Here is a 24,056-nt window from a genome sequence, read left to right as displayed (position 1 = left end):
CTTGAATTCAGATAGTCTTTATCTCCACCAGTGTCAGGTCAAAAGCGCGCCGGGACAAAGGCGCGAGCAGACAATTGAGCGCAGCGCGGAGGTGTGCGCCGAAGAAAATTGCTGTTTTTAGGGACTTCGACAGGGGGCGTGGGGGGGAGAACCCCCCCACTTTACTTAATACAGATCGCGCTGCGTTGTGGGGGGTTTGGGGGCTTGTAACCCCCCACATTTTACTGAAAACTTAACTTTTTCCCTGTTTTTCAGGAAAAAGTTAAGTTTCCAGTAAAATGTGGTAGGTTACAACCCCCCACAACGCCGCCGCGATCTGTATTAAGTGGGGGGGGGGCTCCCCAACAAAACCCCCCATCGGAGCCCCTAAAAACAGTAATTTTCTTCGGCGCGCGCCTCCGCCTTGCGCTCAGTTGTTGGCGCGCGCCTTTGTTTTCCGCGATTATGTCTATGAACCATCTCCACCACTTCCACTAGGAGACTATTCCATGCAATTACTGCCCTTTCTGTAAAAAAGTATTTCCTTAGATTATTCCTGAGCCCTATAACCTCTTAACTTCATCCTATGCTCTCTTATTCTAGAGTTTTCCTTCTTTTGAAAAAGGCTCATCTCTTGTATGTTAATGCCAAAGAAACAGGTCTATCAAATCCCCTAGTAACCACATCCCCACACTAAAGTAAGAGGATACAGAAAGAACTGATAAACAAGACATAAAAAGAAACACCAATCTGAATTCTCTAATTCTGAAGCATAATGAAAAGAGCCTCTTGCTCCCTACATTGAGGCAGCTCACTTTATGATTTCTTGCATCCATACTGAATCACATTTTAATTGATGATAATACTACTTAGAAACAAGGCAAATCAAAGCCAAATGGCCCATCCAGTCTGCCCATTTGCAGCATCCACCATCTTCTCCTCTTCCTAAGAGATCCCACTTGCCTGTCCCACGCTTTCTTGAATTCAGATACAGTCTGTCTCTTTATCACTTCTTCTGAAAGACTATTCTACTCACTCTTGAGCCTATCACCTCTTAAGAACATAAGAATAGCAATAAGAACATAAGAAAACCAATGGTCCTTCTAGCCCAGTATCCTGTTTCTCAACAGTGGCCAATCCAGGACACAGAAACCCAAATTGTAGCAACATTCCATGCTACCAATCCCAGGCCAAGCAGTGGCTTCCCCCATGTCTGTCTCAACAGCAAATGTTTCCTCCAGAAACATTTCCAAAATTATTTTAAACTCAGCTAACTGCTATTACCTCTTAACTTCTTCATCTTAAGCCCTCTCACTCCAGAGCTTCCCTTCAAATGAGAGAGACTCGACTCATGCGCATTTATATCAAGTAGGTATTTATTTTTATGTTTTTTTAATTCTTTATTCATTTTTAAACTTTCATCAAGTGTACAAAATTCATAATAAACACTATTAATTAGACCACTTGAACATCTTATCATTGTATCTTATAAATATAAATGCCACCCTCCCTCTAAGCCAGGGATCTCAAAGTCCCTCCTTGAGGGCCGCAATCCAGTCGGGTTTTCAGGATTTCCCCATTGAAAGCAGTGCATGCACATAGATCTCATGCATATTTATTGTGGAAATCCTGAAAACCCGACTGGCTTGCGGCCCTCAAGGAGGGACTTTGAGACCCCTGCTCTAAGCCCATAATTCATTATAAGATCATAAACCCTCCTATTAAACCCTTCCCCTCTTTCAACACTAAGTAGGTATTTAAATGTCTCTCTAGAAACAATACTAACAATAACAATCTTAAATAAATTACTGCAGCAAAAAAATTGTTTCAAAAATGTTATAAGCCAAGTGGTGGAATTATCCTTTGAAAAACCATTTTAAGTAAAGTGGAGAAAAAAGCCTCAACTAATTTTATATGCAGACGGCAACCCAATGAGTTTTTTAGCCGTTCTTACTCTGTATCATAGGGAAAAAAACTCCACTACTTCTCTAAATGAAATCTTTCAAAATAGGAAAATATTTCACCACTGTGCACAGGGAACAGGAAAAAGAACCTTCAGGAAGGTAACACTTATCTTCACAGCTGTTGATGTAAGCCAGGATCGCGATCCAAAGACGCAACGATCTTACTGCAGTCACATTTCCGGCATTGAAGTGAAGACAAGGAACCGATGTCTAGATCCAACAAGGCACTTGTTTCACCAACGAATGGCTGCTTCAGGGAATTCCCTTCTATTCCTGGCTTACATCAACAGCTGTGAAGATAAGTGTTACTTTCCTGAAGGTTCTTTTTCCTGTTCCCTGTGCACAGTGGTGAAATATTTTCCTATTTTGAAAGATTTCATTTATTTTATTATGTTTTTTTTAAAAAATCTTTATTCATTTTAATATATACATCAAGGCCCTGATTCTCCAAAAGTGCGCCCCGATTTTAGGCAGCTGTAGGCGTCCTACAGCTGTCTAATCAGCCAATCGGGATGCACGTTTTTAAAAAAAAAATGTTCCCCAGGCAGGCCGCCTATATTGAAGGCGAGGCCCGCAAGACACCTAGGCCCTGATTCTGTATAGGACGCCCGGGAGAGGCGTCCTATTCAGAATCGGCCTAAACTAAACCCCGATTCTGTAACCGGCGTCCATGTTACAGACGCTGGTTAGAGAATCGGGTTAGATTAGACACGGCCCGCTACACTTATCGTGGCAAGGGATCTCTCTGCCGCTATAAGTATAGCGGGCCGCGGCCCCCTGACCGATCGCTGGCAGGAGGGTGCCCAAACCCTCCTGCCAGAAGATGCCCCCCCCGACACTACTGACCCCCCCCCCGACATTACCAATCTCCCCCCCCCGACAATATCAATCGCTGGCAGGAGGGTGCCCAATCCCTCCTGCCCGAAGACGCACCCCCCTCCCCCGGCGCTAACAACCCCCAAACCTCCACTCCACCAAACCTGTTCTTAAGGCCAGATGGGTCTTGCATGTCCAGCCGGCAGGCACGCCTCGTCGAAATGAGGCGGGCCTGCCCCTTCCCGGCCCATCCCGCTGAAGCCTAAGACCTGATTGGCCCAGGCTCTAGAAGCCTGGATCAATCAGGCCTTAGGCATAGCGGGTCCGCCCATCCCCACTTAATCTAAGGCCTGACTGGCCAATCAGACCTTAGACTTAGTGGGGATGGGCGGACCTGCTATGCCTAAGGCCTGATTGGTCCAGGCTTCTAGAGCCTGGACCAATCAGGCCTTAGGCTTCGGCGGGATGAGCCGGGAAGGGGCGGGCCCGCCTCATTTCGACGAGGCGTGCCTGCCGGCTGGACGTGCAAGACCCATCTGGCCGTAAGAACAGGTTTGGTGGAGTGGAGGTTTGGGGGTTGTTAGCGCCGGGGGGGTTGCTCTTCGGGCAGGAGGGATTGGGCACCCTCCTGCCAGCGATCAATATTGTCGGGGGGGAGAGATCGGTAGTGTCGGGGGGGGGGTGCGTCTTCGGGCAGGAGGGATTGGGCACCCTCCTGCCAGCGATCGGACAGGCCGCGGCCTGCTATATTTATAGCGGCAGAGAGATCCCTTGCCGCGATAAGTATAGCGGCCGCGTCTACTTACAATGTAGGCCAGCATTTTGCTGGCCTACATTTTAAGCTTCTCCTCTACTAGGGAGACGCGTAGGGCCGCCTAGGTTCGCCTAAGGCCCTTAGACGAGCTTAGGCATCTTGCGGATCTCCCTAGGCTCCCGGAGGTGCCTGGGGAGCATTTTTTTAAAAAAAACGTGCATCCCGATTGGCTGATTAGACAGCTGTAGGATGCCTACAGCTGCCTAAAATCGGGAAGGCACTTTGTTTTTTTTTTTTTTTTTTTTAACTTTTTATTTATAGAATTTTCATTCTTTCAATACATGAATCACATATTATAAAATGTATAATAAAATATATATGTATGTACAAATTCATATCATAGATATTCATCCCTTTCCCCTATTAGTTGTTTTTCCATTTTTCTTTCATATTAATATCTATATTTCCCACCCTAACCCTATATTACTATTATCAATATGTTAAGATATCTGATCTCTAGAATAATTAGTCAATGGATCCCATATTTTCTTAAAATTTTTAATATTTCCTTGTTGTAAAGCCAAAATTTTCTCCATTTTGTAAATGTGACATACCGAGTTCCACCAGAATGTATAATTTAGTTTGGTAAAATCTTTCCAATTTTGTGTGATTTGCTGCATGGCAACTCCTGTCAATATTAAAAGTAATTTATTATTATTTGCTGATATTGGACTCTGTGTTCTCATTGCAGTACCGAATAATATGGTATCATATGAGAGTCCTACGTGATTTTCTAGTAATATATTTATTTGGGGCCAAATTAAATTCCAAAAAGCTTTTATACAGGGACAAAAAAAAATTAAATGATCCAATGTCCCTACTTCTATTTTACAATGCCAACATCTATTAGATCTAGTATTATCTATCTTTTGCAAGCGCGTCGGGGTCCATAACACTCTATGTAATAAAAATAACCATGTTTGACTCATAGATGCTGACTTTGTTAATCTTAATCTCCAGGACCAGAATTTTGGCCATTGAGATGCAGAAATTGTCTGTCCAATCTCAATGCTCCAAATATCCCTAAGTCCAGTTTTCTTTTTTTTATTTAGAAATCCATTTATTAATTTATACCATTTTGCGGCTTGGTGACCCAAGAAATCCGTCTGGAAACATAAAACTTGCAAACTATATTGAGTATTGAGAATTTTCCATTCAGGGAACCCTACCTGAATGGCTTGCTTCAATTGCATCCATTTAAAAAATTGTGTTTTATTTAGTCTAAATTTATTTTGCAATTGTGAAAAACTAAGCAAGGAACCTTCTGATATGACGTCATTTAATGTTCTTATTCCTGCAGTTATCCATTGTTTCCAGACGGGAAGGCACTTTGGAGAATCAGGGCCCAAGTGTACAATAAATATAAACCATCATAGTACATCATCACTTGAAAATTCCTCAACAATATATATCCAAAAAGTTTACATCCCACCCCCTCCCACATCCGCACATAAATAATATAATTCCTATGCATATTAATCTTTTAAAATATGTAAATATATATTTAAATATGACAATTTAAATATATATTTACATATTTTAAAAGATTAATATGCATAGAAAGATTTCATTTAGAGAAGTAGTGGAAAAAACTCATTGGGTTGCCGTCTGCATATAAAATTAGTTGAGGCTTTTTTCTCCACTTTACTTAAATGGTTTTTCAAAAGATAGTTTCACTACTTTGCTTATAATATTTTTGTAACAATTTTTTTGCTGCAGTAATTTATTTAAATGTCTCTATCATATCTCCCTTCTCCCGCCTTTCCTCCAAAGTATACAGATTGAGATCTTTAAGTCTGTCCCCATATACCTTATTATAAAGACTACTGACCATTTTAGTAGCCTTCTTTTGGACCAACTCCATCCTTTTTGAAGGTGCAGTCTCCAGAATTGTACACAATATTCTAAATGAAGTCTCAACAGAGTCTTATACAGGGGCATCAATACCTCCCTTCTTCTTACTAGCCATACCTCTCCCTGTGTACCCTAGCGCCTTCAGATAATTCAGAATACTGCCTTTAAACTCATCCACAATGGTAAAAAATATGATCATTTAACACCTTTTTTGATTAAACCTCATTGGCTTCCAATTAACCATCGTATTACCTTTAAAATCTTACTTTTAGTACTCAAAACCTCAATTTATTGATAAATTACTTATCCCTTATAGCACTTCGCGTTTTCTTCGGTCTACTAATCAAAAGCTTATAGTAGTTCCCCTCTTTGAAAGTTATTGGAACACGACGACATGATATGTTTTCAGTGATGGCACTGCAGCTTTGGAATGCCATGCTTCAGCATTTAAGAGAGGAAAACTTTAGTCATTTTAAAAGTAATTTAAAGAGTTTTCTTTTTAAAGATGCTTTTAATCTTTAAATTATGTTTAAGTTTTATATTAGTTTTCTTCTTTGATTGCACTTTTCCCTCCCTACTGTTCTCTCCATATATGGATCTCCTCTGTACTTTATGGGGTAAAGACCTAGAACAACTCCTCTCGACCACCACTTACGAGGTGTTCAGGAAACGCCTCAAAACTCACCTGTTTCTGAAGTACCTAGACAGATGACCCTTTCCTCTCTTTCCCCTCTATAACGGTTCTCTTGCCCTTTCCCCCTCTTGTTCTCCCTTCCCTTAAGTTCTCTCAACTTGTACTTCACTAATCTTTTGTAAACCGCATAGAACTTAACAGTACTGCGATATATAAACTGTTATTTTTTATTATTATTACTTTAAAACACTGAATTGTAGTTCTGTTCCCTCTTACCTTGTGTATTAGCCAGTCTGTAAGTCTATTTGTCTAACCCATTATTTTAAAATTTTAAATTGTATGTCTAAATATATGTTTATATTTTTATTAATTTTTTACCTCGCTTAGTAAAACTAAATAAGTAATTCATCAAACTAAAATAAAACTTGAAACTTTGGTCACCTTAAGACACTCCCAAGTCCCACTCCTCTTTCGTGCACAAAAGTTCTTCACCCCCTAAACTGTACCACTCCCTTAGATTTCTGCAGCCCAAATGCATGACCTTACATTTCTTAGCATTAAATGGGGAGTGTGTGGCGCAGTGGTTAAAGCTACAGCCTCAGCACCCTGGGGTTGTGGGTTCAAATCCACACTGCTCCTTGTTACCCTGGGCAAGTCACTTAATCCCCCCATTGCCCCAGGAACATTAGGTAGATTGTGAGCCTACCAGGACAGAGAGGGAAAAATGCTTGAGTGCCTGAAAAAATTAATGTAAACCGCTCTGAGCTCCCTTGGGAGAACAGTATAGAAAATCGAATAATTAAATAATTTATAAGATACAATCATAAGATGTTCAAGTGCTCTAATTAATAGTGTTTATTATGAATTCTGTACACTTGATGAAAGTTTAAAAATGAATAAAGAATTAAAAAAAAGAAAATTGAATAAATAAAATAAAAATAAATAAATCTTAGCTGCCAAATTTCAGACCATTCTTTAAACTTTCCACACCATCAGGGGTATCTACTCTATTGCAGATTTTGGTATAATCTGCAAAGAGGCAAATCTCACCCGACAGCCCTTCAGCAATATTGCTTGCAAAATTTTTTAAAAGAACAGACCCAAAAACCGAACCATGAGGCAAACCACTGGTAACATCCCTTTCCTCAGAGAAATCTCCATTTACCACTACCCTCTGTCACCTTCCACTCAACTAGTTCCTGACCTAGTTTGTCACTTGAGGCCCACACAGAGAGTACACAAATTAGATCTTAAGATGACCCTCCACTGAATTAATGCTGGAGCATGTGGACTGCCCTATGAGTTTGCACTGGAGTTGGCCATAAAAGTTAAAGCTCAAGGAGAGTTGTATTCAGATGCAGTAGGTATTTTCCTGTCCCCCAAGGACTCGCACTCTAAGGGCTCCTTTCACAAAGCCACAGTAGCAATTCTCCTGCAGCAAACACACTGAAGCATACCTCTAATTTTCCCTGCACGACCAGCATTACAAACTTGCTGCTTGTGTCGGTGTCGCCTCTCTGATGTCACTTCCGGCCCCGCGCCTAGGAAGTGACATCAGAGGGATAGCAGACATGACGCGGGCAGCAAGTTCGTAATGCTGCTCATGCAGGGAAAATTTGAGGTATGAGGGAAGGCACGAACGCACAAGCAGGGGGGGAGGGCAGGGCGCCACTCATCCTCGCTACGCCACTGCACTGAAGCCCATAGGAACTGAATAGGCTTTGGTGCATTTGCTGCAGAAGAATCGCTACCAAGGCTTTGTAAACGTGGCCCTAAGTTTCTATGTAAGGCGATAGAGGATTAAGTGACGCCCAAAATCACAAGAAGCCTCAGCGGCATTTAAACTGGTTATAGCTACAGTCTCAGCACCCTGAGGTTGTGGGTTCAAACCCAGCATTGCTCCTTGTGTCTCTGGGCAAGTCACTTAATCCTCCATTGCCCCAGGTATGTTTGTGAGCCCACCGGGACAGATAGGGAAAATGCTTGAGTACCTGATTGTAAACCGCTTAGATAATAGGCGGTATATAAATACCTAAATAAATAAATAAAACAATCTCAGACCACCACTCCAACCATTAGGCTACTCCTCCACTTCAATAGATTGTTACAAAATACCGTAGTGAAGAGACTTGACTAAAGAAGTGTAATATTGTACTCTAATTGCAAATTATCTTCATGCAAATTTAATTTGAACATTGCACAGCGCTGTACCTTCAGCCGAGGCAAATCTTTCTTGGCCTGCTCCAGTTGAAAGCGTAATTCGATGTTTTCTGATGACAACCTCAAATTTTCCTTCTGAAGCTGATCAACTGATTCGCCACCCAATGCCTTAAAAAAGGGAAAGAATAAAACTGAATATGTAAAACTGAAAATAATTAATCTTCGAAGGGATTAAATTATAAAGCATTGTCTGTGTAAAAACCAATTCAAAAAATGGCTCTTTGGAGCTAAATATTCACATATGTGCACTACTGTTTCCAGGACTATAGCCTGGAAGGAGAAGTGAAATACCTTCATATTTTGCCTTCACTTTATCTGCAGATGGGATGAAGCATGTGCATATACAGTGGAACCTTGGTTTACAAGCATAATTCGTTCCAGAAGCATGCTCGTACACCAAATTGCTCGTATATCAAAGCAAGTTTCCCCATAGGAAGGGAAACTCGCTTTGATTCGTTCCACATCCTCCTCCTCCTCCCCTCCCCACCCTGAGGCTACCGGCGCTGCTCCATCACCCCCCCACTCAAACCGGCATTACACCCCCCCCCCCGCCTGCTAACACCCCCCTGTGAGAACCGCATCGTACCCCCGTGCTGGAAGCGGCATCCGCCCACCCAAACAAGCTCCTTACCCCATCTGCTGAATGCCGGTGCCGTTTAAGGAAAAATCCCGCCTCTTGCCTGGGCCTTGAGCATCTGTACATGCTGAAGGCCTTCTGGCTCTCATTCTCTCTGAGATCTCGGACTTCCACCACAAAACATCTAGACTCCGAGAACATCGAACTTCCACCACAAAACATCTAGATACATAGCGGCCAAACTGCAACTTTATACACCTAGTCATTCCCTTTGCTCAGAAAATGAGAAACGGCTCAGCATTCTCCCCGGAAGATCCCTCCTATTGGAAACAGCACGCAAGCATTCCTATACCCACCTCTTCCCCAAAATATAGAATTTGCTGCCAATGCAGATCAGGTCTCTGGATAACTCTGGACTTCAGGAAAGCAGTAAAAACCTTCCCCTTCCAATGACCCAACCACGAACCTGTCATCCTATATGTGAACTAGAGACCTATATGTGATCTGACTCATTTTGCATGTCTTCCACATGACTATTTAATATATACCACTCGATTGTCTAGCCTGTTTTGCTCTGCTCCTATGTATCGGGTTCCCCACTGTTCATAGAAACTATGTAAGTACCTGGGTTATAGATAGTTTTAATAAACAGAGGGAACCTATGAGTTCCCATGAGTTGTAGATAGGTTCCCTACTGTCTTTGAAACTATGTATGTTCTTCTGTAAGCCGTTCTGAGCTTTCTGAGAGGATATAAATCAAAATAAATTAACTACAGAGTTATTTCGCTTAGCTGTGGCTCGGCATTATACAATGCTGGGGCAGTCCACGAGCAAAGCTGCCAATTATCCACGTAAGCCCTAATTCTATATATGACACTCAAAACTACATGCACAAATATGGGCGCATATCCAATTTGCACATGCAAATTAATTAATGAGTCAAATAGCACCAATAACTGGGCACTAAATCAATTATTAGCACTAACTGACATGAATTAAAATTTACATGCACAAGTTTAGGTGCCAGGATTCATGCATAAATGTTATGTATGGATCTGAAAAGGGGACATGGCCATGGGAGGAGTAGGAGCCAATCAGTGGCGTTCTTGAAATTTACACGCAGTTCTATAAGCACAAGTGAGATCCACGCCCAATTTAGGTGTGAGAATTTATACCAGGTTTTACTTGGTGTACATCTTCACAACCAAACTGGGCATGGATCCTGGAACCAAACGCTATTCTAGATACAGTGCCCAGCTCTGAGTGCCATATGATGTGTGCAGACTAGTGCTTAGCACCAATTTATCAATGCCCAAATCTGGGTGCAATTTATAGAACATAAGAATTGCCGCTGTTGGGTCAGACCAGCAGTCCCACGGTGGCCCCTAGGTCAAAGACCAGTGCCCTAACTGAGACTATCCCTACCTTCGTACGTTCTGGTTCAGTAGGAACTTGTCTAACTTTGTCTTGAATCCCTGGAGGGCATTTTCCCCTCTAACAGGCTCAGGAAGAGCATTCCAGCTTTCCACCACTCTCTGGGTGAAGAAGAACTACCTTACGTTTGTACGGAATCTATCCCCTATTAACTTTAGAGAGTGTCCTCTCATTCTCTCTATCTTGGAGAGGGTGAACAACCTGTCTTTATCTGCTAAGTCTATTCCCTTCAGTATTTTGAATGTTTCAATCATGTTCCTTCTGTCTCCTCTTTTCAAGGGAGAAGAGGCCCAGTTACTCCAATCTCTCACTGAACGGCAACTCCTCCAGCCCCTTAACCATTTTAGTTGCTCTTCTCTGGACCCTTCCGAGTAGTACCGTGTCCTTCTTCTTGTATGGCGACCAGTGCTGGACGCAGTACTCCAGGTGAGGGCGCAGCATGGCCCGGTACAGCGGCATGATAACCTTCTCCGATCTGTTCGTGATCCCCTTCTTAATCATTCCTAGCATTCCTAGAACCGAGTCCTTACTGCAGATATTCAGTTCTAACTTTAACTAGATAGCTTTTTGGATAGCAGACTAAATATTGTCGCTGTCTGGATATTCAGTAAACAATGCAGACATTGGCGCTGAATATCCAGATTTATTTTTTAATTAAGAAATATTTTAAAGAGTTATTCTTTAAATCTGCATCAGTGCTACCAAAGGTAAATTAAGGATATGGGAGGCATCATTTGCAAACCTTGAACATGTTGCAATGTTCTTGGTCTAGGCCTGTTTTTGCTGTATTAGGTTGACCATTGGCACATGCACCAATTTTTAGTTTGATTTATTGTAATGCTCACATCCACAGCTTCTGCATTTTCACTAGGTGGATTAGTGGATTCCCTAAAATCAGATGGACCTTTTGACACCTATATTATTAGTGTAGGATTTTGGTCTATGTGGTTTAGTACTTGTTCTTCATTCTTTTCATCATGCTTGTTATCAATCTGCCCTTTGGGTGACCCATTTTCATAAATATACTTATATTCTTTGCAGTTTGTAATACTGAGAGTTTCACAATATTCTTTGCATCTATGTATAATTTTTCTCTTATTTTTTTTGGTTAGAATAGTTAGTAAAAGGAAGGCTAATAAATATATCTGTCAGCTTCCAAACTCTTCCAAGAAAACAAAATACAAAATGCAGCATAATAAAGAAAAGAAAGATAGATAGTATCATGACCTTTCAGGGCCAAGCCCGTTTCAGAACCAATCATACAGAGTTTATATAATAACTCATATCCTCTTAAAACACGGGTGGCTTAAAAGTTGGTCCTGACGTTCTGCAATCCAATTTCGTTTTCAGGATTTTCCCAATGAATATGTACGAAATCTATTTGCATATAATGGAGGCAGTGCATGCAAACAGACCTTATACATATTAACTGGAGAAATCCTGAAAACCCAACTGGGTTGTAGATCTCCAGGACTGACACTGAAGCATCCCTGCTCTAAATATCATCCTCCTCGATTAATCTTTTTCCTAGACTTGCTTTCTGTTCCTATCTTAATGTTATGTCATACATTTTTAAAATAAGGAAAGCTCGTATACATATGTTATGACCCTTGACATTTCCAGAGTTTACAAATCTCCTTTCCTGATCCCACCAATTGTTTGTCTGCATTTAAGATACTGTGTTTGGTAGAGAAATGGTTGACTATCTGCTGAGTATATAAATCTGACAAACGCTTTGACATAATTGTGTTCCCTTCTATACCGTGAGGCATAGAAATCAATGGCTCTCTCAGTCATAAAATACTATTGCTTCTGGCTCTACAGCCTCATCAAATAGATCAAACTGTCAGCAATCAATAAACACTTTCAATAATAAAGAACTGAACTCTATTGAGAAAGAAAGGAAAGATGACCATAAAAGATCAGAATCAATAGAAAACAAATGAAATAAAAAAGAAATCTTGGGTCCATTGTACTACAGCTTCTGGAAAGCTTATAAACCGTTAAGTTCTTACGATCTTTTCTCCAACTGCTGCTCACCAACGTTATGAGCTGAAGTAACCGCCGCAAAATATATAATCTTATAGGTCAGGTACTTCAGTAGCTCAAATGGAGCTTTCATCAGCTGGGAAAATACACTTCCCCTTCCAAATTTGCGGGAGTTAGGGGCAGAGCCGGTCTGCGAATATGGAAAAATCACGAATAACTTTAGGACTGACTCTGACCCACCCCTATCTCCCAGATCTCTCCACACCTTACCTGGTCTAGCGGTGAAGCGGGACAGGAGCGATCTTCCTACAGCGGGAACTCACGGCAGCCATTTTTGTTAACAGCTCTGCACGGGGCAGGAGCGTAGGACGATCGCTCCTGCTCCACTTCAGCACTAGACCACCAGGTAAGGTGTGGAGAGGTCTGGGAGGCAGGCGGGGGTGGGTCAGGGTTTAGAAATTTGTGAATAACTGAATTCTCCAGTCCTAAACCTGTGAATTTAAAGGGAGAAGTGTATAATATTTAAGGTCTCCTGACACAGTGGGAAGTTCACTGGGAGACTTCAACAGGAACAAGCCCTGCATTCAGAAATTGACTAAAGGCAGTGCAGAGATGGGTTTACCTACTATGTGATGATAATGGAACCCTCATGGTTCCTACTTTGTTGGCTCTCTCCATCAGAAATCCAGTGAGACTGGAATGTTTTGCCATGGAGACCGTACAAGAACAGGGAATGTTGTATCAGACAGCGAGTCCCAAGCCCTCATAGCTTGAACGCTGAGAGGTTTACACTAGATTCTGTGAACTTGCTTGAAAGTGATTCACATGCCTTGCTAGCTACCAGAAAGGATTCTACTAAGAGTGTGTACAAGTTTAAATGAATGAGGTGTGAGAGCAAAGCCATAGATCCTTTTCCGTGCCCCACACAAAAATTGCTTGAATACCTCTTATAAGTGTCTGAGGTGGGTTTTAAGATCAACTCTTAAATTAGTACAACTAGAGCTTATTTTTTCAGTATGTTTCATCCTCCAGAGGACAGAGGCAGAACCTGTAACACAGAGAACAGTCTAGTTTTGGTTTCTTTCAGGAGACAGTGTCTATCTTGTTACTTTCATAGAAAGGATATTTTCTTCAAAACACCCGATAGCACAGTTACTTACCGTAACAGGTGTTATCCAGGGACAGCAGGCATATATTCTCACATGTGGGTGACGTCATCTACGGAGCCCCAGCGCGGACAGCTTTTCAAGCAAACTTGATTGAAGTTTCAAGTTTGCTATGCTGCACCACGCATGTGCATGCCTTCTTGCCCACTAGAGGGCGCATCCCCACCTCGTGGTCCTCAGTTCCATAGCCAGCAAAGAAGCCATCCCCGGGGAGGAGGGCGGGTTGTGAGAATATATGCCTGCTGTCCCTGGATAACACCTGTTACGGTAAGTAACTGTGCTTTATCCCAGGACAAGCAGGCATGATATTCTCAAATGTGGGTGACCTCCAAGCCAACTAAAAAAGGGTAGATGGGAGGATGGCCAATTAGGAAAACAGGTTACGCAAAACCGACTGGCCAAACCGGCCGTCGCTTCTGGACAATGTATCCAGACAGTAGTGGGAGGTGAAAATATGAACCGAAGACCAAGTGGCAGCCTTGCAGATGTCCTCCACTGGAGTAGACCGGAGGAAAGCAACAGAAGCTGCCATTGCTCGGACCCTATGTCCCATGACCCGACCATGCAGCGCGAGACCAGCCTGAGCGTAGCAAAAGGAAATACAAGCAGCCAACCAGTTAGACAAGGTGCGCTTGGAAACCGGACGTCCTAACCGATTAGGGTCGAAGGACAAAAATAATTGAGGAACCTTCCGATGAGACTGAGTGCGTTGAAGATAAAAAGCCAACGCCCTCTTACAGTCAAGCGTGTGAAGCGCCACCTCGCCAGGATGCGAGTGAGGCTTCGGAAAGAACACCGGAAGAACAATGGACTGATTGAGGTGGAAATCAGACACAACCTTCGGCAAAAATTTAGGATGGGTGCGAAGAACCACCTTGTCATGATGGAACACAGTAAAAGGTGGGTCCGCAACCAAAGCCTGCAACTCACTAACTCGCCTAGCTGAGGTGAGTGCAATCAGAAAAATCACCTTCCAAGTGAGAAACTTAAGATGAGATTTGTCAATAGGCTCAAAAGGAGGCTTCATCAACTGAGCCAAAACCACATTGAGATCCCAAACCACAGGAGGAGGTTTCAGAGGGGGGATGAACATTAACCAGACCCCGCATGAAACGAGTCACCAGAGGATGAAGAGAGAGAGACCGACCCTCAAGATGCTGATGGAAAGCAGCAATAGCACTAAGATGCACTCGAATGGAAGTCGTCTTCAGCCCAGACTTGGACAAATGCAACAAATATTCCAGAACCGAAGACACCGGAACCGAACTCGGATCCAGATGGTGCGAGGAACACCAGGATGAAAATCTGGTCCACTTCTGGGAATAACAATGCCGAGTCGAGACCTTGCACGAGGCTTCCAACACCTCCCTGACCGACTGAGAAACAGAAACCGAAGTCAAGGGGAAAGGAACCAAGCCGTCAGATATAAGGACTGAAGATTGGGATGCAACAGCGAACCCCGACTCTGAGACAGCAGAGAGGGAAACACAGGCAGAAACAGAGGCTCCCTGACACTGAGTTGCAGGAGCAGGGAGAACCAGGGCTGACGAGGCCAACGAGGCGCAATGAGAATCATAGTGGCTCTGGACGACTTGAGATGAACCAACGTCCTCAAGATCAGAGGGAAAGGAGGAAACTCATAAAGGAACCTCCCTCCCCAGTCGAGAAGAAAGGCATCGGCCTCGAGACGGTCCGGGGAGTACATCCGAGAACAATAGAGGGGTAGTTTGTGAGTCTCCGGGGAGGCAAACAGATCCACCTGAGGAGTCCCACAGTGGTCGAAGACCTCGTGCAGAACTCGGGAGTTTAGCGACCACTCGTGCGGCTGGAGAAGATGACTGAGTTTGTCGGCCAGACAATTCTTCTCTCCCTGAATGTAAACCGCCCGCAGGAAGATGTTCTGGGAGACCGCCTATTCCCAAAGGCGCAGGGCTTCCCGGCACAGGGACCAAGAGCCCGTCCCCCCTTGCTTGTTCACATAGTACATTGCCACTTGGTTGTCCGTCCGCACGAGGACTACCTGATCGTGCAGCAGGTGGCAGAACGCTCGAGCGGCCAGAAAAATGGCACGAAGCTCCAACACATTAATGTGACAAAGACGGTCCTCTGCTGACCATAGACCTTGAGTCCGCAGACCGTCGAGATGAGCCCCCCACGCGTACTCCGAAGAGTCCGTGGTCAGGACCTTGCGATGCGGAGGGACGAGAAAGAGCAAACCCCCGGAAAGATTGGAAGAGTTGGTCCACCAACGGAGCGAGCGTCTCAAGGAAGGAGTCACTGTTACAGGAAAGGAGAGCGGGTCCCGATCTTGACGCCACTGGGAGGCCAAGGTCCACTGAGGGAGCCTCAGGTGCAATCGGGCGAACGGTGTGACATGAACCGTCGACGCCATGTGGCCAAGTAGAATCATCAGACGGTGCGCTGAGACGGAGTGCTGCAGCGAAATCTGACGGCACAGTCGAAGCAGAGCTTCTAACCTCAGAGGGGGGAGGAACGCACGAAGGCGAACCGTGTCCAGCACGGCCCCGATAAACTGAAGGGATTGAGCAGGGCACAGCTGAGATTTGGGAAAGTTCACTTCGAACCCCAGACGTTGAAGGAAGATGATAGTCTGTTGGGTCGCTGAGATAACCCCCTCCCTGGACGATGCCCTGATCAGCCAATCGTCCAGGTAGGGAAAGACCTGTAGCCCCTGAGATCTCAGGGCAGCCGCGACTACCACCATACACTTCGTGAAGACTCGAGGTGACGACGCCAGCCCGAAAGGGAGGACCCGATACTGAAGGTGCAACTCCCCCACCTGGAACCGTAAGAACTTGCGGAAGGCGGGATGCACTGGAATGTGAGTATATGCTTCCTTCAAGTCCAGGGAGCACATCCAGTCCCCTTCCTCCAAGAGAGGGTACAGAACCGGAAGCGACAACATACGGAACTTCTCCCGGACCAGGAACTTGTTGAGCTTCCGGAGGTCCAAAATGGGACGTAAGTCCCCGGTCTTCTTTGGAACCAAAAAGTAACGGGAGTAAAACCCCCGTCCCCGTTGTGAGGGGGATACCGGCTCCACTGCCCGAAGGCTCAACAAGGCTCTGGCTTCCGAGAGGAGGAGAGGAAGCTGGGTTCGGTTGGAAATAGACGCGCCTGGCGGATTTTCCGGCGGCGCAGTCAAGAAGTTTAATGAGTAGCCCTCCGATATGACATAGAGTACCCACGCGTCCGAAGTGATCCGAGCCCAAGTCGGATGAAAGGCCCGTAAACGTCCCCCGATGGGAAGCGGTGTCAGCGAAAGCGCAGAGGGGGCCCGCCCCCATCCGCTCAGCACGTCAAAAAGATGGCGCCGGCTTAGAAGCCCCCTGCACCTGAGGCTTCTGATGGGCCGCCCTGCTCTGCTGAGGGGGACGCCGAGGCCTGGAGAACGCCGGTGTAGACTTCTGCGGATAACGCCGCGGCGGAGGTCTGTACGGCTTGGGAGCCACCACCCGGGGTTTGCGGCGAACCAAGGAGGCGATGGAGCGCTCATGTTCAGATAGGCGTTTGGTCGCCGCCTCTAGGGACTCGTCGAACAACTCAGAGCCCACGCATGGCAGGTTGGCCAGGCGCTCCTGCAAATTCGGGTCCATATCAACCGTGCGGAGCCACGCGAGACGGCGCATAGCTACCGCGAAGGCAGAAACCCAGGAGGACAACTCAAAGGCGTCGTAAACGGCATGGAAAAGGTACAGACGCAGTTGAGATAAGTTGTCCATAAACCTGCCAAAGTCCCCCTTATGGGAATCCGGCATGACCCCATGGTAACGGGGCATCGCCTTCACCATATGTCGTAAGTAAGAGGAGAAGGTGAAAGCGTAATTGAGGACCCTGTTCGCCATCATCGAATTGTTGTAGAGACGGCGACCAAACTTGTCCAGGGTCCGCCCCTCCCGCCTGGGCGGGACCGCTGCAGAGACCCGAGAAGGCTGCGATTTCTTTAAAGCCGACTCCACCAGTAAGGACTGATGAGATAACTGCGCTTTCTTGAAGCCCTTACAGGGGACTGTGCGGTACTTTGACTCCATTTTGGAAGGCACCGCCGTGACCGTCAGAGGGGAGTCCAAGTTTCGCAGAAACGTCTGGTGAAGAAGCTTATTCAGAGGCAGACGCGGAGATTCGCGTGGAGGAGATGGCAGATCCTGTTCCTCCAGAAACTCCTTGGTGTATTGAGATCCTGACAAAAGATCTAGGTCCAAAGCCCTTCCCATGTCCAGAACAAACTTGGAGAAGGACGAGGGCTTTGAAGGCGGAGAAGGGGAGCGCGAGGTCCGCGTTGCCATAAAGGAAGGGGAAGCCTCGCGGGAGTACCTGGGCTCAAGACCCCCTCCGGACTCCGACCCCCAAGAGGCCACCCCAAACGACCTTGTTGGGGTCGGAGACCAACGATGCCCCGAGGACCCCCTTTGAGAAGTACCCAGGGTACGAGGAGCTGAGGCAATCTCCCTCCTCCGTGGCGAGGCGTCCCTCGACAGCCCCTCCTCGGAGGAACGGAACAGCCTTGGATTATCTAGGCGTAGCTCCGAGACGCGCAGGGTTTCCGCTCCCCGGCCCGGCGAGGAGCAACCATGTCGAAGAGGAGACCCGCGAGGTCGCTTGGGCTTCCTCGGTCGACGCTTCGCCCGAGGCCGACCCGAGGGCGAAAAACCCCGGGAGGACCTCGACGAGGAAGAGGACGAGGAAATCCAACGCACCCTGCGCACCCTTTCCCGAGGCTGCACACTGCGCTCAGGCTGGTCTACTACCGAGGTCGAGGCCGGTACCAGCACCGGGACCAAGGCCGGGGCCACTGAGGCCGGGGCCACCGAGGCCGAGGTCGCCGAGGCCGAGGTTTGGAGGTGCGCCAAGGCGCCGGATAGTTCCGAGGCAATCAGCGCCCGGAGCAAATCCTGAAAAACAGGCACGGCCATCATGGATGGTAAGTCCGGGGCCGGCGGGTGCTCCCTCGAGGGCGACCTCGGTCTCGAGTATTCCCGCGGAGCACCCGACTTCGACTTCGACATGCGGGGTGGGGCCGAGGACGACCCACCCGCCCCCGTCGAGGAGCCCGAGGATGGCTTCTTCGCAGAACCTGGAGCTAAGGAAGGAAGCGAGGACTTACCCTGGGCAGGCTTCGTCGAAGTGGACGCAGGCTTCGACGTGGAAGGCAGCCGCGGCGAGGTTGAGGGAGTCGAGGCCGAGGTCAAGGCCGGGGCCGAAGCCGAGACCGACGTCGAGGCCTTCCCCGCCGCGGGGTCCACAGCAAAGAGCTCCGCCATGCGAGTGCGACGGCGGCGGAGAGCTCTAGGCTGAAATGTAGAGCACCGAGTGCAGTCAGTCGGGTGATCGGGACCCAGACAAAGTAAGCACCACCGGTGGGGATCGGTAATCAAAAGCAACCGATCACACCGGGTGCACTTTTTAAAGCCCGTCAAAGGGCGTGACATGAAGCAAAAACCGGCCGGAAACGAACGAGGTTCCGCGGCCGCAGCTCCCGGGAGCCCCCGGAGCCGAAAGTAAAACGATTTTTTTTTTTTTTGACGAATATCACGATCGCAATAGAAAACAAAAGAAAACACAGCAACTAAGAAAAAACAAACTCAGCCGCGGTGACAGAAGGCACTAGCACGGAGCAAAAAAACACACAGGGCTTCTGGCTCCGCGGAAAAAACAGAACTGAGGACCACGAGGTGGGGATGCGCCCTCTAGTGGGCAAGAAGGCATGCACATGCGTGGTGCAGCATAGCAAACTTGAAACTTCAATCAAGTTTGCTTGAAAAGCTGTCCGCGCTGGGGCTCCGTAGATGACTTCACCCACATGTGAGAATATCATGCCTGCTTGTCCTGGGATAATCAGATGATCTTTTCTTCTTGGAGCCTGAGTTTAAACATGAAGGTTGCAATTTCCCTTTCTCTCTGATCTCATTGGGTTCATCTTTTAAGCTGAATTCACGCTTATGTCTGACTAGAAGTGTTAGGGTAATGGCCACCATTCTCAAATCATATATAGGGTAATGGGATCTGTGGTACAAAGACTAGGAGACGCTCAAAGTTACAGGGATATACTTTTAAAACCATTAGGAGGAAATATTTTTTCACTCAGAGAATAGTTCAGCTCTGGAACGCGTTACCAGAAGTTGTAGTAAGAACAGTTAATGTAGCTGGTTTAAAAAAAAGGTTTGGACAATTTCCTGGAAGGAAAGTCCATAGTCTGTTATTGAGACAGAAATGGGGGAAACCACTGCTTTCCCTGGATCGGTAGCATGAAATGTTGCTACTATTTGGAATTATAGAATCTCGATACTCTTGAGTTCTGGAATGTTGCAACTATTTCGATTTTTACCAGGTACTAGTTACCTGGATTGGCCACCATAAAGACAGGCTACTGGGATAGATGGACCACTGGTCTGACTCAATAAGGCTATTCTTAGGTTCTGATAAATGAAGTTTACATTTCTTATACTATATGCAGGTAGACAGTGTCTTATTTTCAGGGAAACACGGTATGTGCAATACAGAGCTTTGGTCTTTACCAGAAAGTTCTGCAAGTTTTTTTTTATTCAGTCTTATCCACCGTCACATGATCCATTTATGTGATACTGGTGAACCTGCTTGTCATCAGAGAATGAGCACTCTTACTTTCATTCATGATACACAATTTGTGATTATACAAAAGGCTACTTACTGAAGGTCTAGAAAAGGTGTCTTTGGAAAGCTGTCGTTCTAAAGCTTGAAGTTTTTCTTGGAGATAACGATTTTTTAAGTGCAAATCTTCTATAACAGAATCTCGTGGCAAAGCTTGTTTAGTTCTGTACATAAAATTAAGAACAGAAGACAAAAAAAAAATCAATGTTAATGATATTTTAAATGTTCCTCTTACTACAAAACAAGACTGAATGTCAACCGTCTGACACTGAGGCCAAGGATGCTGTGAAGACAACATAGCATTTCAGGCATCACTAACCCTAGTAGCCAGACTTGAGTCCTGCAACTCCTAGCTGGACAAAACGGGGGTAGGAAAAGAATTAAAAATTAGTTATAAAAAATTTCCAGCAACAGCTGTAGCCCTAATAAATGACAATTCTGAAGTCCAAGCAAACTAGGGGGAAATGCTGAGTTGAAGAAATAAGACAATATTAAAGCAACAGGTGAACTTAAAATGACAGGAGAAAACTGTTTAATCAAAAGTACTTTTCTTTGTAACTTTTGTGAGAGTGCTCCAAGAATTTTTACTCTAATCTTCAAAGCAAGATTGAGGGACCAGGAAAGGCTCCTGCTGACACTAAGTGTGACCTTCTGACTCTTCTCCCATTTCTCCACACCAATTTTTTGGGTTGCAATACCATTCAGCTCTACTGCCCAACTTCCTGTATTCTTCCATAAGACAGAGAGCAGTGTGTGAAACTGAGCAGCATGCAGCTTAAATTCATCTGATGCTAGAAGAAAACTGAGTAGTTATTCCTAAGGTGGCATTGTGAAATGGCTGGAGAAAATATAGGAGTGGGAACAGCCATAGAATGGCAAAGGCTTACTGGTGAGGTCGGATGGATTTGAAGGGCAGTGTGTTGGGAAAGGGGAGCTAGAGAGGGTCTGAGCTGAGGGAACAAAACTATTTTAGTTACACATATCCTTAAACGTATCTTAGGACCCAGATCAAGTGCATCAGAAAGGAAACCTCTCAAGCAGCTGAGCCCTTGGAGGATTCCTCGCTTGTCCAGTGTCATCCACTTCAGTGATAATCTTTGCTCTCATAATGAAGTTTATAGCATTCATCTGGTCCCTATTGGAACTGAGTGATTCTAGGACTCCCCTATTCCAAAGGTGGGCCCAACAGAGAATAATAAGGGGCACTCAGGAGCACTACCACCTCAAATAACCTTGAACATTATTAAGATTTCCTAATACTCAGTGGCACTGTAAGGGTGGGAGGTACACAGGGCAGTGGTGCCACCCCCTTGCCGCACAAGCTCCCTTTCCCCTGTTTAGCTCCCCGGCGTGAGTATTTCTAACTGCCCACATCAGCTCTTTCTCCGACATCACTTCCTAGTCGCAGGCCCCGGAAGTAATAAGAACATAAGAATTGCCATTGCTGGGTCAGACCAGTAATCCATCATGCCCAGCAGTCCGCTCACGCAGCGTCCCTCTGGTCAAAGACCAGCGCCCTAACTGAGACTAGCCCTACCAGCGCATGTCCTTATTTAGCAGGAACTTGTCTAACTTTGTCTTGAATCCCTGGAGGGTGTTTTCTTCTATGACAGACTCTGAAAGAGTGTTCCAGTTTTCCACCACTCTCTTGGTGAAGAAGAACTTCCTTATGTTTGTACGGAATCTATCCCCTTTCAACTTTAGAGAGAGTGCCCTCTCGTTCTCCCTACCTTGGAGAGGGTGAACAACCTGTCCTTATCTACTAAGTCTATTCCCTTCAGTACCTTGAATGTTTCAATCATGTCCCCTCTCAATCTCCTCTGTTCGAGGGAGAAGAGGCCCAGTTTCTCTAATCTTTCGCTGTACGGCAGCTCCTCCAACAACCATCTTCGTCGCTCTTCTCTGGACCCTTTCGAGTAGTAATGTCAGAGGGGTGCGCCGAGGCTGGTGCGAGCAGCAGGTTGGAGCTGTTGTTCGCTGGCAAAGAGCTATAGGTACGGAGGCAGGGAATTGAAGGCATGCGCGTGCAGCAGGGGAGGCAGAAATTCAAAAGCAGTCTAAAGTGCTTGCTCTTTAAAGATGCCTATGACTGATAGTTACACACGTATCTACTCCAGCAATTTTTAACTATTTCCCTTTTCCAATTGAATTTTCCTTTTATGTATTCTTTCTAGAAAATTGTAGTTCTTCCCTCCTTTCCCATTGTTCTCAAGTCATAAGTATGTTTGTTTGGTTCATGTATGTCTAATAATCAGTTCATGTATGCCTAATAATTTAAAATTGTTTGTTCCCTAGCTACTTTTAAATACTTTGAACAACGCTTTGTATTTTTGGATAAGTGTTTAATTAAAACTTAAATAAACTATGAAACTATGGAGGAGTGGGGAGGCGGAGAGATGCTGGCGCCCCCACCAATACAACACCCGGTGTGGTCCACCCCCTCTATTATGCCACTGCTAGTACATATTCTCTATGGAGCTTTATTTCAGAACTGTATGATCACGGGCTCAGAATTTTTTTAAAGTGTCTTTATGGATGCCCATGTACTTGAAAAGGCCTTGTAATAAGAGACAGAAAATTCCAGCGCTCTTACCTAACATATGAGATTTCATTTTCCAGTTCAATATTTTTTTTCCGCAGCTCTTCTACCTCTTTTTCAGATTCAGTAGTCCGCACCCCTACAACCTGATCAGCAGTGACTGCACGATTCTTCAGTTTCTTTTGAAGTGCAATTTTTTCATGATCCATTCTGCAAAAGCACATTCTATTATTCACATGGAGCAATTTAGTTTTAAAGGCAGTATTTTAGTAAACCTTTTTTCTTAACTTCATATTCCTATTTTCAGATTTAAATGACTGAAAGATTTTATAAGCAGAAGCATTATTTTCTGTTTAATGCTATTCACATAGTGGGGAAAAGTCCAGGGGATACTGCTAATAACCGAGATACCATCGCTGCCACTCTGTTAGTTCCAGCTAGTAGGGACCAAGTGGTTGCAATGTCAGTTCTCTCTCTTTCACTTATAACCCACACATCCTTTTTCTGTCTTTCCGTGGCTGTGGTACCAGGAGAATGACACGGTGACAAAATTCATCACCATTCTCGTCCCTGTGGATAACTGCGGGAAACCATCTTGATGTCATTATTGAAGGAGAGAGGGAAGAATCAAGAGTATGAATGGGCCCAACCACAGACCCTTAAGCCTTGCACTGAAGAAGGACTGAGGTTGAGATAGACATGCAAGAATGACACAGGATTGTTTCCCGCGGTTATCCGCAAGGACGGGAATGGTGAATTTTGTCACCATGTCATTCTCTAGTACAGATCAGTAAATTCTTGCTGGACTTTAGTCATTTGAATAACAGAATGATAAAATTCCACTTTTCCCAAAAGTTCTGCCTGTGTTGCTAATTATTAATCAGCCTGCCATTTGCTATTATGCAGTAAAACTGTTCAAATTGTGAAATTTTTACCTGCACAGAAAAATGACACTCAGCTGGTACGAATGGACTGAAATGACTTCTTGTTCTTTATCAATAACACACAAACACACATAACCTAGGATTGTGGGCAAGCTTCAGAGCCTATTTTGTTGTTCGTCTTAGATTTATTTATTCATTTCTTCATCTCATGCTCCAAGTGAGATACTATGGTAATTAAATTCATCAAATACCAAACCCCTCCCTTTTACAAAATTGCAAAAGCGTTTTTTAGCGCCAAGCTCCTATGAGCTTCGGGGGCAGCGCAGAGCATTCAGCATGCTGGCTGGCGCTAAAAAATGCTTTTGTGGTTTTGTAAAAAGGAGGGGAGGGGATAAAAGAGGTAGCTGTGTTCAGTTCCTATCAACTGAATATGCTCTGACAAAGAGAAATTGCAAATGATTTTAGGGAAAAGAAATGCCTTTTTAGATAAAGAACTTTCAAGACTGGTTTTTTGTTTTCAGTTTCTGTTGCCCAGGTA

General features: G+C 45.2%; 1 protein-coding gene across 3 annotated transcripts in view; it reads right to left on the bottom strand.

The window, feature by feature from the left end:
- CEP290 (centrosomal protein 290) overlaps positions 1–24,056 on the bottom strand; it is a 283,184-nt gene that overhangs the window by 60,768 nt on the left and 198,360 nt on the right. For all 3 annotated transcript variants that reach the window (XM_033953471.1, XM_033953470.1, XM_033953472.1), the window contains exons 42-44: positions 22,689–22,844; positions 20,136–20,259; positions 8,273–8,389 (exon numbers count right to left, since the gene is read on the bottom strand). In XM_033953471.1, the coding sequence (XP_033809362.1) occupies positions 8,273–8,389; positions 20,136–20,259; positions 22,689–22,844 (397 nt within the window). The remainder of the gene's footprint in view (positions 1–8,272; positions 8,390–20,135; positions 20,260–22,688; positions 22,845–24,056) is intronic.

Source organism: Geotrypetes seraphini, chromosome 7, assembly GCF_902459505.1.
Source record: "Geotrypetes seraphini chromosome 7, aGeoSer1.1, whole genome shotgun sequence".
Lineage (NCBI taxonomy): Eukaryota > Metazoa > Chordata > Amphibia > Gymnophiona > Dermophiidae > Geotrypetes > Geotrypetes seraphini.
This window is presented reverse-complemented; position numbering and strand designations above follow the sequence as displayed.